The following is a 14,859-nucleotide window of genomic DNA, read 5'->3' on the forward strand; positions in this document are numbered from 1 at the left end:
ACGTCAATTTCGTCGAGTTAAAAAAAGAAAAAAGAGAAAGTTAATAATTATCTGTTACCTTTGGCGATTCGCGTTCATTTATTATAGCGTCTCGATCATTATAATCTCTAGACGATTTTTCTATTATTCAGAATGATTCGATCATCACGCGAATACGAAATCACCTTCGTAGAAATAATAATACGCGTGCGAAATCTATATCAAGGCCACCGATATTAACTATATAATTAAAGTAATTTTGCTGTAAACTTTTTTCAAAAGATTCTTTTCAAGCGATTTAGGATACTCCCCGTCGGATTTCTCAACCTCGTTTGTTACGTGCTACGCGTTATAACAATTCATATATTTTTCGATAATAATTTATACTTTTTTTAATTAGAAATTCTTGGTCACAAATTAATCTATTTGGTATTCTTTGGTAAGCTTAATAAATAATTTTTGTTCAACGCTCGTTGAGTTTTTTTGAGGGGGCGGGGAGGGATGGTAAAATTTTCGTCATAAATTATTACAATAAAATGAATTAGTAGTATTCTGCTATTTGAGTAACGTCTAACAAGATCAACGTAATGAGAGAGATAAAAAAAATGTTATCAGATAAAAAAAATAATTACGTGACTGACTAATATAAGCGTGTTGTATTATACATAAATTATGAGCAAGGATTTGAAAGAATTCTCATTGGAATGAAATCAGATTAAATATACTCGTAAGTATTCTTATATATCATAAATTTTAACCGTTTTATCCCACTTTAATTTGTCGTTGTTATGGCATTTAAAAAACAATTTTGTATTTCTTGTTTTTTATACACGCAGACAGATATTTCTTACCACTGAATAAATAATTTTTATAATGAAAAATTTCTTTTCTATTTATTTATACACACAAAAAAATGAACGCGTAAATAATGTAATAATAAAATTTCATCCTAGTTAATTTTTTTTTTTAACTGATGAATGGATTTTTTTCGAACGTCTTTTCTTTCGCAAATATGCGTACGAATAATGATGCGCAATACAATAAAAAGATAAATGTAGAATCTTAATCCTAGGATTAATCTTGCTATCAATCAAATTATAAAAGACCATTGATAATTCTGACAAAAAGATGTTTATCTATATTTATAACACGAGTTATTTCTTTTTCTTTCTCTTGTTACACATTTTTTTTTTACGCGTCTTTTCAAATGAAACACATATGACAAAGAAATGCGATCAAGGTCATGATATCGATAGAATGCAGCCAAGTTTATAGTTTGTAATACCGTCTATTAACAAATATTATGTAATAATTCTACATGCACTTGCATAAGGTTGAGAAATATAAAGAGAAACTTCGCGTATGTGTAACATGTTGTATATATTAAAAAAAAAAATAAAAAATAAAAAAGAATCGGATATTTACTATACAAATAAAAACGCATTATACCGTAACTGTTTCTTTTTTTTCTTCTTCTTCTTTGCTCGTAAATGTAGATAATACTTCAGAATAAATTCAGCACGACACACAATGCGGTTAGAAATTAATGGATAATAGTTCGATAACATTAAAAAAAAAAAAAAGAAAAAAAACATTTATTATTACCCTTTGTGTATCGACGATTAAATTACCCCAAACGGATAATAGATTTTTCTCAATTATAATCTTACAACGATATAGGTTTAACGTGAGAATCATTTAAACGATTACGATCGGTAGATCGATAGATCAAAAAAAATCCTTGACAATATTCGCGTGGCTTCGGCATAGTATATATATATATAGATAAATAGTATAACTCGAATATATCGTTCAACTTGTATATATACTTTCTCGTAACGCTACTTGCTTCGTTAACAAAGTTCTAACAACGTTCTAAGGATTGCAAGTAATTGTGGTAAATCATTCGTTTCTAGCCTTCACCCACTTTCTCCTACGTAGGCCGATGATGTGTTCCTTAACAACGACAACTGTAGGGTCTTAGTTTTAAATTTGATACGAAGAGGGGACGATATCAAACTCTTGAAATAAATAATAAAGGAAAAAAGAAAATAATGGCTAAAGATTTCGATCCGATCTTTTGTCATTTGATCGTCAAACTTAAATTACTTTATTCTGTCAACAATTTCTTATACTTTGTTGTTTTTCTTACAATTAAAATAATGTATTATGAAATAACTAATAAACTCATTTTTTTTTCAATTTTGACTTATCAGACCACTTTCATAATTACGGGCATATATATACGATTAATAATTGACGATACTCGGATTAATTAAAACTTCGTGTTATTTATTAGAACGGATATACCTCTCATTAGTAAAGTTCTTTACTCGAATTTCAGCCGAAAAAAAAATTAAACAACAGATCGTACGAATTATGCTGATACTTATGTAACCGTATAAAACTACCAGATGGAATGTGCAGAACACAATTAGGAAAAGTGATACAGATATTTGGTAAGAAAGTGATCAGCAGGAAACTAGTACTCGATGTGAAAAAGCGGCACCCAAACGATTACATTGCACAAACCGGCTATCCTGCCTATAATAAGTAATAATTGCTTCAGAACGGAACAGAAAATAGTTTCTACGACAAAGTTTTCCATAGAAGTAGGGTAACAGTCAGAATTAGTGTGACTTCAATCGAATGATATGTATTTCATTTGTTAGAAACTCATAACATCTTGCTAATCGCAAACGAATATGTATGGAACGTTTATATGAAACTTTCAATTTTCGGAACTTTCTGATTCATTAATCAGAACACCTGTTCGATAATATAGGAAATCATTATCCATTAGTTCGTTCATTATGATTAATGTATACTACAAGGTATCTAATTAGAAAAGAAACCAATACTTTAAAAAGCACAAATTATTAAGACGAATATTTTGCAAAATTAATATTTAATTATATTAACTAACGAATAAAATCACAGTATCTAATTGTATAAGGAGAAGAAAAATATGAAAATATATATTATATATTTTTTGTGCGATTCAATTAATACCTTCGAATTAAAATAGGCTTGTCATTTTTTTTTCCAATTAACTGTTTTATTTACTATATAAAATTATATTTAATTAATTATAAGGATGACTTAATATATTGATTAGAGAACAAGACAGATTATTGAAAGTATCTTTATTATTCTAATTATACGTAAAAAAACACATACGCAATGGAATACTCGATTCCTAATGGTTAAATGTAATTCAGGTATTTAATTGACGGAGAAAGTCGTACAAAAGCTGACAACGAGTGCCATAATTAAATGGCTATTTAATCGCTATTAAGAATTTCCAAACGTTCGATTTTTAACTTTTGTCTCCAGGGATATTCTCATAGAAAGAAAGAGACAAACGTAATAATAATTGTGCCGGTGTATCTAACTAGAATAATAATATTATCGAAAGGTATAACATTCATTCGAAAACTACATGTATTCGGTTTTACCTGGGAAAGTTCATACTCGATTTATAAATTTATCGTCTATAATAACTACATTTTTATTTTATATCTCCTTTTGTTTTTCTTTTTTATGAAAAAATTATTTCTTCGAATTTATAATAACGTGTATGAAAAAATATATTAACGAGAATCACACTTTTCTCAAATCTGATATTTTTGTCTTGTTAAAAATTTATTTTACGAGCAATAAACCCAGATTATTCTTTTGACTGAACATAATCGATATATTCGATTATTATATTACATTTATAAATATATTTTTGATATACCAATTTCAAACGTGAATCATGAAATATCAATGGTACGTATTAAATATTTTTTTTCAAAAGGGATACTTTTGTTTAACTTCAGATAATAAGACCGAAATATTTATAAGCAGACTATCAACGCGTTTTCAGACTTTTCGAAAAAGACAAATAGTTTCGTTTGGATAATGACTTTTTTCTCGCATTCCAATGTCCGGTACGTACAGTGTGGAGTGCGAAAGAACAAGGGATGCCGATTTATCGATCAAGAAAGAGAAAAAAAGACAGAGATAAACTAACATCATACGTCCATCGAATACGGACTTATCAAGTGTCACGGATATAATTGCAACGCACGAGATAGATAGACTGATATTTCCTGTTTTTCGTTATATAAAAGAAGAAGAAGAAGAAAAAGAAGAAGAAATCATACATCAATTGCATGTCACAATATAAGCATCATCTATACTTCGATAGAATTTTTTATTTAACTTAACTTTTGCTACAAATAAATATCGATTTAGGGCCAATAGATTTTATTCATTAAAAATATCATCTCGCGAAAAATAAACGTTTGTTTCAAATTTATCTACACATTTAATTATTTATATATTATTATTTCATCTCATATATATATATAAAACTATATTATTATATTAGTTTTTTGTAAAAAAGAAAAAATATATATTACTATATTATTATATGTAATTATTATGAATAATTAATATAATTTTATATATATTAATATAAAAATTTATATTATATATATATTTTTTTTTATTTTACTACGTTGTAGAAATGCAACGCGGTTCCGTAAAAAATTTAATTTACGAATGATTACTTGTACTTATATACATAGGATAATTATAGATAACACATAATCTTTCTGTGATACATAGAAAGATGCTTTAATTAACGTATTCGTAAGGGCGTAATCAATTGAGTCCACTATAATTCATCGATTCTTATTTCGCCGATGTATTTTTCTTCTTCTTCTTCTTCTATTTAAGAAGGAAACTTTCGAAAGCCATTAATCTTTTTACTAGTTACTAGGAAATCATTCTCGATGCTTTCAACAACGATGTGTTTACTTTGTAACGCTAAAACGCGTTAACTTTTCGACGACGTTTTATTATATAGTCTTTTTAATGATTTTCTCGTAAAGAATTATCCGCGAGTACCGTCTTTCGAACGACATACAATCTTCTAATGGACAAAGAAACAAACAAAAAGAAAAATCTTTTTCAACTAACCGCGTCGAATTGCATTATAAAATCATACAAAGTGAAACCTCTCTGGCTGTTGAACCAAAACTTCCGCGTAAATTAATTTCAAATCGACCATAGGTCGTAAAGCACGCGGATACGCGAGTTTTAAACGAGATTTAGATAACACGTAGAGTGTGCCAACGTAAATTTACCAGAATATTTATCAATTTTAATTGAACTAAATTAATAGGTATAATATTATATATTCTGTCTCTACAATTACAGTGGGCAGATTTATCTTGGTAATTTCTTAGTGACTAATGTCGAAAGTAAAAGCGTTTTCTTCTTATATATATAACTTTGCACAGATTTCCCCCACTAATTCCACTTTTTCCACTCCTACCACCCCAAAAAATATATCAAGAAAATGTTCATCCTATTCGAAAAACAAATCCTCTTTCTTTTTTTCTTTCGAGACAAGAATTACGCAGATACATACGTATCGTAAACCGATTTTCACGCCGAATTAGATTAGTGTTGCGACGCGATCATGGCAACTGAACAAGATAACGATGTGACTGAACATTTGAGATACCCGATTTGGTAATATACTCTTTACGATTTTCTACTACGTACATACTTATCCCATAGAATGAGTTATTATTACGTAATATTATCTCAAAACGGATACGTTGTTTTGAAATATTTCTCTTATGTGTATATGTAAAATATAGATGTGTGTGTATGTGTTATCGTTGAAACGCTAAATATACATTAACTCAAAAAATAACTAGTCAAATCACGAAATAATTATTACAACCTTATTGAAGTATGAAAGAAAGGAGTATTACATACTTTAACTAGATAATATAAGAATTCACGAGAGGCGAATAATTGCAGTGTATTATAGAATTGACATAATCGATCTTATCTTATGCAAAAATAAAAAGAAAGGGGTATGACAAACAAATCAAAATGCTTAATTAATTACAGATGATTGATGTGAGAGAACGAATGATGATCGAATGAAATGAATAAACGTAGCTTTCAAACGAAACGTTCACATGTGCGTAAACTTTTTAATTTCTGCTCGTTGCAAAGCAAAGGAAAAAAGAAAAACAGAAGAAAACTAATTTCTTCTATAACATTAATAAATAACCTTTTTTAATATATACCATAGAAAAAACATTGAATAAAAACATGGCAGAGGATATAGAAACGAATAGGGAAGGAAACGTGCGAAATTTCGTGAATGAAAATCTTTTAACCACAATTTCGTCGATTGTGTTGGATCAAAACCGAATAGATACGATCGACATTCGTGATATATCTACAGAAAATACCGCGATCGATATTATAACGAAAAAAAGTGCTATTTCCTTGGCTATGAATTTAAACAAGATTTCAAATATCGATACAGAAACGATGGTAAGAGCGATGCAACAAATTTTAAACTTTCACACTAAATAAGTACGCATATATATATAGACACTTATACAAGCAAAAAATCTTTTCGTGTAGAAGAGACAATCTTTATTAATAATTCATTAATTGTTTATTATTTAGTAGGTTTTTTCCATCATACCAAAAGTTAAAACCATGTAAACTTATGGTACACCGTAGTATACCTCAGTGTACATCACATAGGACTTTTTTCCAACATAAAACGAGTTTCGATATAAATTTAATATAGGCCTTTGAAAAAAAATTCGGCCCATCACTATATCGGCGTCTTCGAACAGAATATTTTTTTCCTTTGATATTTTTTTTCTATCGTACGAAATAAACGAGATTTTTTAGGTGGCCGAATTAGGTGAAATACCCTGTATATAATATTTTATTTTAAAAATCTGAAAAATTCTATTTATATAAAAAAAAGCATATGTTCAGGTAACAGAAAGGATGAAGGAAGAAAAGATAAAACAAGAAGAAGATACGGCTACACCCAATTCTGACGTTGAACCGAAAAGATTTTTACAAGGAGAAGATTTAATAAGATATAAAAAACGTGGAACCATTTTGCAGCCTAGACCAAGTATATTTCGATTACCAAAAACATCAATCGAGACGGAAACTACCACGATCGACAGCCGGAAAAAAGTATGTCTTTGGTTACTTGAGCCAAAATTTTTTGACGATTTAATAATATCTACGAAAATTGATTGAGAAGTTTTGAGCTTACGTTATTTCTAATTATTAATATATCTCATTTCTCATTTCTATTTAATAAAATATAAAATATTTTTGGATTGTATCTTCGAATCCATTTTTTTTTTTTTAAATCTGCACGAACTTTTTGATCAACCCGTAACACTTTCAAATGATGATACGTAATACGCAAGTAAAATAAAAAAAAAAATAAAAAAAAATATCGACAAAAGTAAATGGAAGCTAACAAAATCAAATAAAGAATTAAAAAACAAAATGGCTGATCGATAAATGATCCTATTGTATAATATTTGTAATAAATGCAGCCGATCGAAGATAAACAAACGTCAATCTCGGAAGTGTCACTACTTAAAAGAAGATACGAAAAATCAGAAGATGTTATAGGTGTATTGAGTATGCAAATCGACGTGTATCCTACATCAATTTTATCATTTTATGAAGCAAAAGTGATAGCCTGCGTCCTTGAGGAATGCGTTAATCATTTGGCTGTCTTAAGATATGCTATACCATCGGAGATCAATGATCTTTGGGACGACATTGTAAAACCCATAAATGAGAAATACGGTGTCTCGAGGGAACCTCATAGAATATTCAGAAAGGAAGCTAATTTGCCACCGTTGACGTTGACGGTGGCAGAAAAACTTCAGAGAGACAGGTTCGTGTCCACCGATTGTGAATTAATAGTAATATATTTTTCTTTCTTTTTTTTTTTTGTTATTATTAACAAATATTAACAAATTTCGAAGAACGAATTTGTATACGCAAAGAGGAGGGAGAACGGTTTGATCAAATTTTTATTATTTTCTTTTATAAAAATGTTTATAAATTATATATAAATAATATTATCTCAAAATGTGTGAAATGTTTTGAAATAATTATTACTTGTTCCAAGTTCGAATTGTTAAATAAATTTAATATTTTAGTAATATTTTAGAACATACGTGCACAAGATTTTAAATGAGACACTTGATGAGATCAAACAATTCCGAAAATTCGAAAGACTCGAACAGGAAGTGAATAATATCGCGAGGATGTTCGAGGACGAACATAATCTCGAAGAAAATTGTACGATTTGGGAGAATCAAGTTAATCAATTACGAAAATTAATCGAAGACGAAACTAGTAGAAAGGAACGCGAGAAAAGAGAGTTGCTGGAATTGGCTCAAATAACAAACGGGAAAGTCGACGATACTGTTTACGAGATATCATTGAAAATGGGTAAATGATATTATTCGTGTTTGTAATATATTGCATCAATCAAAAAGAAAATGAACATAATCCAATTTGTGATCACAGACGACAACAAAGAAAAAGACAATAAAACGATATAATCGTACAAATATTTTTAAATTAAAATATATTTAATTTAATATACAAATCACTCTCTTTTCATCTTTCAAGCTTTTCCTAGAAATGTTAATCAAATAATAAATATAGAAATATTTGTTCTTACAGGTTACGTTGAAAATTGGGAAAAGGCGAGATTAACTCAGCAAAAATTGAAACACGACGTGGAAGAGCAAGATCTTTTGAATGAACTGAATGAATATCGAAAGGAACAAAGCTTGGAGGAAATAGTTACTGGAAAACTTTGTGCATACTATGAAGAGAATATCCAAGATATGGAGGATGAAATGCTTGCATGGACCAATCGATATAATAATGAGATCGAACGACGACAACGAGAGATAGACGATTTAAAGGTCTTTCTTTTTCCTTTTCTTATTAATATAGTCCATCGAGTTTCTTAAATATTACTTTTTTCTTATGCTGGTTCAAAAGGTTAAGGTTGAGGAACAGAAAATCGAAATTCAAGATTTGCGTGCTATGAAAGATGAAAGGGAGGCAATAATCGATGCAAATCTAGCTGAAATTAAGAGATTGGAAGATGAAGCTAAATATCAAGCGATTCTGGATCGTGCCGCTACGATCATTCAATCAGTATGGAGAGGATATATGGTAAGATATCAACTGGGTGAGTACAAAGATCTTCAAGTACGATTACGTAAGAGAAAGAAATTGGCAGCGGCGAGAAGGAAGAAATTGAAAGATCGAGGAAAGAAATTTGAAGAAAATAGGTCAAAGAGAAATAAAATTAAATGAATTATATAAAGAAAGGGAGAGAGAGAGAAAGAGAGAGAGTGAGAGAGAACAAGATAAACTATGAATTCAACGTTGTTTCGGAGGATTATAAAAGGATATACTACCACACAATTCGATGTTTGTCTGTATTTATCTGTATAAATTATTCAAATATACTTTCAAACAATGATTAGAGATAAAATATTTACATAAAATTCAGACTCACGCTCATCCAAACATCACACGCGCACAGCATTGTCTTATTTATCGCTGATTAATCAATGGCATCGAGTAAAAATACATCTCGAAAAACCCATACAATAGATATTCGATAAAAAGTATCTACAATCGACAATAGGATCATCGTAAAATGATTCTCCTAAAACAATAGACTTCGTTGGTTATATCAATACCATAACTCAAATAATTAATTTTAAACATAACGCGTATTTACTTGATGTACAATCGATGATATTTATTGATTCAGTCTGCGTATAGAAAATACGTTAATATTTAATCAATGTGTGTGTGTATATATATATATATTGGCTTTCATTAGCCAATCTATGATCTTAAAGTATTCACGCACTTCCGTTATGCAGTGTTTTTAGTAATACGATTACGTCTTCTAATAATATCTCATATACGATTCGTAAAATCGTTCTCTCGAATGTGGTCCTTCGATCTGGAAAATATTTCAAATGCGAGAATACCAACGAAGTAGATTTAGCGAAATCATATTTAAAAATAAAGTTAGCCAAATTCGAAATTACACGCGAATATAGCACAGAAACAAAAGATTTCAGTTGTGCTGCGCTAAAAATCGAAATGCATGTTAAGTTCCATATGCATAACTAATTGAAATGGAATTTAAATTGGAAAGGTGAACCATGAAAATGATGAAATTCTTGGAAGGGATTGAAGCCTTGCTGATGCTTTCCAGATTCAGGATCTAATGGATCTTCCCCTTGATCAAATTTAGCTCTTTTTTCGTCATCAGTTAGTACTTCTTTGGCAGCAGCGATATCAATAAATTTCTTCTCCGCTTGTTTCTTCTCTTCGCCTTCTTGGAAGTTATCGGGATGCCATTTTTGTGCCGCTTTTCTGTACGCTTTTGTAATTTCGCGTTTCGAAGCTGTCCTAGGTACTCCTAATATTTTGTAATAATCCCGCGTTTCTGAAATCTTCTGCCGTTGTTGAGCTTTCTGTAATCCTCGTTTTGCTTTTTGTAAATAAGGATCAATGTCTAATGCTCTTTTATAATCTCTTATTGCTGTATCAAAAAATAAAAAAATATGACAAAGTTATTAAATGAATTATAATTACATAAAAATAACCGTATCGTAATAGACAAATCAACATTACCATCGTCGTATAATTCATTAGCAAGATATGCTTCTGCACTGTCGCACAAAGTAGATGGCTCTTCTCGTATTTTTAATGCTTCTTGACAACTTTTAACTGCACGGTTTGGTTCCGAGTTAGCAGTGTAACATCTGCAGAGGAACTGTAAGGCAGGATATCTAACATACTTTACAGTTTGTTCTATATGGAGTACGCGTTCGGCAGATTCTATACAACCTTGAGGATTGGATTCCTCTAAGGATTCTGCTTTTCCAAGAAATTTAGATACTTCTTTAACCTTTTTATAAAATGGGAAACACTTTTTATGTTCTGGATCTAATTTTAAACACTCTCGAATTTCCCTAAATATTGATAGTACATTAAAATCCGTTATTATGAATCTGTAAGTAATCAATTTCACAACAAAAAGTACACACATCTCACCTCAGTGATTCTTCTACTTGGCCAACACGATAGTGCATTGCGGATAGCTTATAATAACCTTCTGTATTGTCAGATAGTAACTTAGTAGTAGAACGTATATCACTAATAGCACTCATATAATCTCCTAATGCATCATGACATTCTGCTCTTAATTCTCTAAGTTCAAGCGACCATGGACAAGTTTCTATAAGTCGTGTTATTTGTTGGATCGCAGTCTTGCAATCTCTATTTTTAACCATATCTTCTACATATTGCATATCCGTTTCAAGATTTGATATTGTAAATAACATAGTTGCAGCTTCCTCATTATCCGGTTCCACTTCAAGCTGCCGATACAACATATATTCTAATTTATATAAATCAACGCACCAAATAAATTATATATTAACAGGTACATACAACTTCTTTATAGTTTCTTTCCGCTAAGTCAAACTTAGCTTGTTTAAATAATACATTTCCACGTTGCATTTTAGCTCCTGTAAAATCTGGTTTCAATTCCAAGACCTTATCAAGGTCAAGAATAGCAAATTTTGCTTTTCCTAATGCCAAATATACCATTCCCCTATTATAATATGCTAAATAATTATTAGGATTTCCCTCTAAAATAAATATGAAGAATATGGATAAATATGAAGAATGATATATCTACACAAATATAACCAACAAACTTACCAATAGCCACATGATAATGTGACAATGCATCCTGTAATTGTCCATGTACAAGGAATTCTCTACCTAACTCCAAATGCTTATCAATTTCTAATTGTGAAACACTGCCGACCACTAAAATTAACATTCAAATATCTATTATGTTATTTATCTAACTTAATTTACTTAACGACCTAGGTTAGGATTACTTACAATCAAAAGATAAATCCAATAAAACCAATAACAAGCAGTAGTTATACATGACTGGGTATTAAATTGATTCACAATCTTCGGTGTAATTTTATAAATAAGTAAAGAAACAGTCTGTCTCCAAAAAGATATACTCATCCAGCCGATAACATAAAACTATCCAACCAAACCGCCATTGCGATCGTGGTCTTATGTGATTGGTCCAGCACACACGACTTTTCGCCACCAATGAAAGTTTGTGGTAATTTAACGCTCCGTGTAGCGGGCTTTACATACAAATTTGAAAAGTATTACGATCAATACTTGAAATTAATATTCTCAATTTTCGACTTCTAAATAAATTATCGATGGATCTTCGATGCTACAAATAAAACATATATTATTTAATCATTATGTTTCGATATGTTCTATTCAAATCTTACGTCTTTCTTTCTTTGTTGTTTAATATAGAAACGAAATTGATATCATGTTTTTACCAAATGGTGCATTAAAAACACACCGAGGAAATAATACAAATATTAATAACGAGGGATATAAATAATAAAAATGTAAAATATTTCACAAGATTTCAATCCTTTTCGCACCTTTATTATTATATCGATTCATTTCGTAGAAGTCTCCTGTCACTTCCTGTATAATACTATAAATAAACGAAAGAATCACCGAACGAATAAACAGTTACTGAACATGCGCGATACATCGACCCGTATGAAGTAGTATATTTTGTAACAATATTGACACTAATAAAATCATTCTTCACCCGAGTCTTCTTCTTTTGGGAGCACGAGCACGCATTTATTTCGGTGAACCGTGTCGCGAACTTATCGCTAATGAACGAGATGTGTATACTTTTATATAGTTATATACACACACTTGTATTACTTTAAGGCTGGTTGTTTATTCTTTTTTTTTTATTTTTATTTTTTTTTTTTTTTTAATTTACTTGAGACACTTTCTTTTATTTATTATTTCTTTCGATAGCCGTACGACGTACAGTTAAATTTTTCTTCTTGTTGCTGTTGTTGTTGCAATTTTTCATGTTGCTTATCCACCCTTTCTTCTTTCTTTCTTTTTCACACTCTTTCATTCGTTTACTCTCATTCACTTTCGCTCTTTATATTTGCTTTCTTTCTCTCTTTCTCTCCTTATCTAGGCATAAACGTGCGTATATGTGCAATATTACTAATAAGAGACCAACCGACAGAATGGTACGTTCATCTTTACTATGAAATTCTTACAATTTGCCAGTTATTCGCCGTCAGTGAAGTAAGATCTATAGAAGTATCATTACAGTTACAAAAAGAAAATGTAACGAGCGCCGTTCATCTCGATACGCAACGCAACACGATCATGGATTTTTTATCCTCTTTTTTCTTTTTTAAACAATTTTCTATGTATCTCTTCTCTTTCTCTCTTTCTCTCTCTCAATCTTTCATTCATTTTTTTCACTTTTTCACATTCGCTTAATTCTACACGACGACGAACGACGCTTTCCAATTGAAACATTCGTTAAAGTTAAACAGACATTATCTTTTGCCATCCCGTTTCGTTTTTATGTCCACGTATCGTTATCATTACCACCACCCACCATCACTATCATCATCATCATCATTATTATCATCGTCATTTTTCACCTAAGCGCATGCTTAACTTTCGAATGGCAGGCTTAAGTTATAATGCATCGTTAATTTTTATTCGTTCGTTTACTCATCATCCACTCAATCAGCACTATATTTATAATTTCTTCTGAGGAAGAAAAAAAGAAAAAAAAAAGAAAAGAAAAATTAATAATTAAAAAAAAAATACCTAGCGTATGATCAAAGATTAGATGATATACACAAAATAATACCGAGGATATTCTAGAAACGATCGCAACATTAAAAACTTAAGATCGATATGACGTAAACGCTAATATTCGAAAATGAATGTGCGTACATAGAGAAAGAAAAATAGATAAGAAAAAAAATATACATATATATATATATAAATCACTAATAGAATAACATGTTGGAAAAAAAAGCAAAAAATGAAAGATTCACACGTGAAGAAATTTTCTAGTTAACGACACAACGTCACAATTCTTTCATAATCTCATTGATACTACTTGCACTCTCTTAAGTGTGTGTGTGGCCAAGTATGTGTATTGCGTGTATGTGTTCGTGTGTGTAAAATGTACGTATATATAAGTATATAATGTATCTTGCAATCATATCTTTATAGCGTGTATATGTATATGTAATAAATTTAAGTTTAAACGTATCTATGTATGTGTGTGTGTGCGCTTTAAAACGCACTATTTTGTTCTCTTAGCAATGATTGCAGTCACAGTTTAAACATTGTTTCATTGAAACACGTGTAATATACGATCATTATTAATTTGTAGCCCCTTTCCTTTTTCTTTTCATACTTATTTCAAAGTAGAATATGAATGAGCTGGTCACGCAACCCTTTCTTCGTTCCACTCATCATCATCATCATCACCATCATCATCATCATCATCACCATCATCATCATCATCATCATCATCATCATCATCATCATCATCATCATCATCATCATCAGTAGTAGTAGCAGCAGCAGCAGCAGCATCATCATCATCATCATCATCATCATAATTATTATTAGCATTATCATCATAATCATCATCATTGTCAACTATATGTATAAAGTTCCTTTCAGCACAGAAATCCATGAAATATTTCCAAGGGCTGCTCGTCCGATATACTTTAGAGGACCAAACATGACAAAAGGTACTTGTTAAAGAATATAAAAAAAAATTAAGAGAGAGAAAAAATAAACAGTTTGAAGACAACTGCCCTTTCGAGAAAACACTTTAAACTCATTTAAATAAATACTAGATTAATAAATAGTATTGTTTAATATTACTATACTTTATCGCTCGCCTATGTTCTCTCTAAATATGCTAATACGTATCTATAAATCATAATACCGTATATGGTTTCGATTTTGTTTGTTTGCTTGTTGATTTTTTCTTTTTCTTGCTGTTGTTGGTTATTTCGTTTTTTTTTTGTTTTTTATACTTGTATACATCGTATG

The 14,859-nt window shown here is 30.2% G+C and overlaps 1 protein-coding gene across 1 annotated transcript; it reads right to left on the reverse strand.

Annotated features, from left to right (window-relative positions):
- Positions 1–9,288: 9,288 nt before the first annotated feature.
- On the reverse strand, positions 9,289–14,340 carry LOC122519376 (dnaJ homolog subfamily C member 3). The gene is made up of 6 exons (XM_043638780.1): positions 11,806–14,340; positions 11,617–11,727; positions 11,344–11,543; positions 10,945–11,270; positions 10,522–10,862; positions 9,289–10,429 (listed from the first exon to the last, which is right to left on the reverse strand). Exons 1-6 carry the CDS (start codon positions 11,852–11,854, stop codon positions 10,011–10,013), a joined length of 1,446 nt encoding a protein of 481 aa, XP_043494715.1. The 5' UTR covers positions 11,855–14,340; the 3' UTR covers positions 9,289–10,010.
- Between the last annotated feature and the right edge of the window lie 519 nt (positions 14,341–14,859).

The sequence above is a fragment of the Polistes fuscatus genome, unplaced genomic scaffold, assembly GCF_010416935.1.
Source record: "Polistes fuscatus isolate 324 unplaced genomic scaffold, CU_Pfus_HIC Scaffold3, whole genome shotgun sequence".
NCBI classification, from domain to species: domain Eukaryota; kingdom Metazoa; phylum Arthropoda; class Insecta; order Hymenoptera; family Vespidae; genus Polistes; species Polistes fuscatus.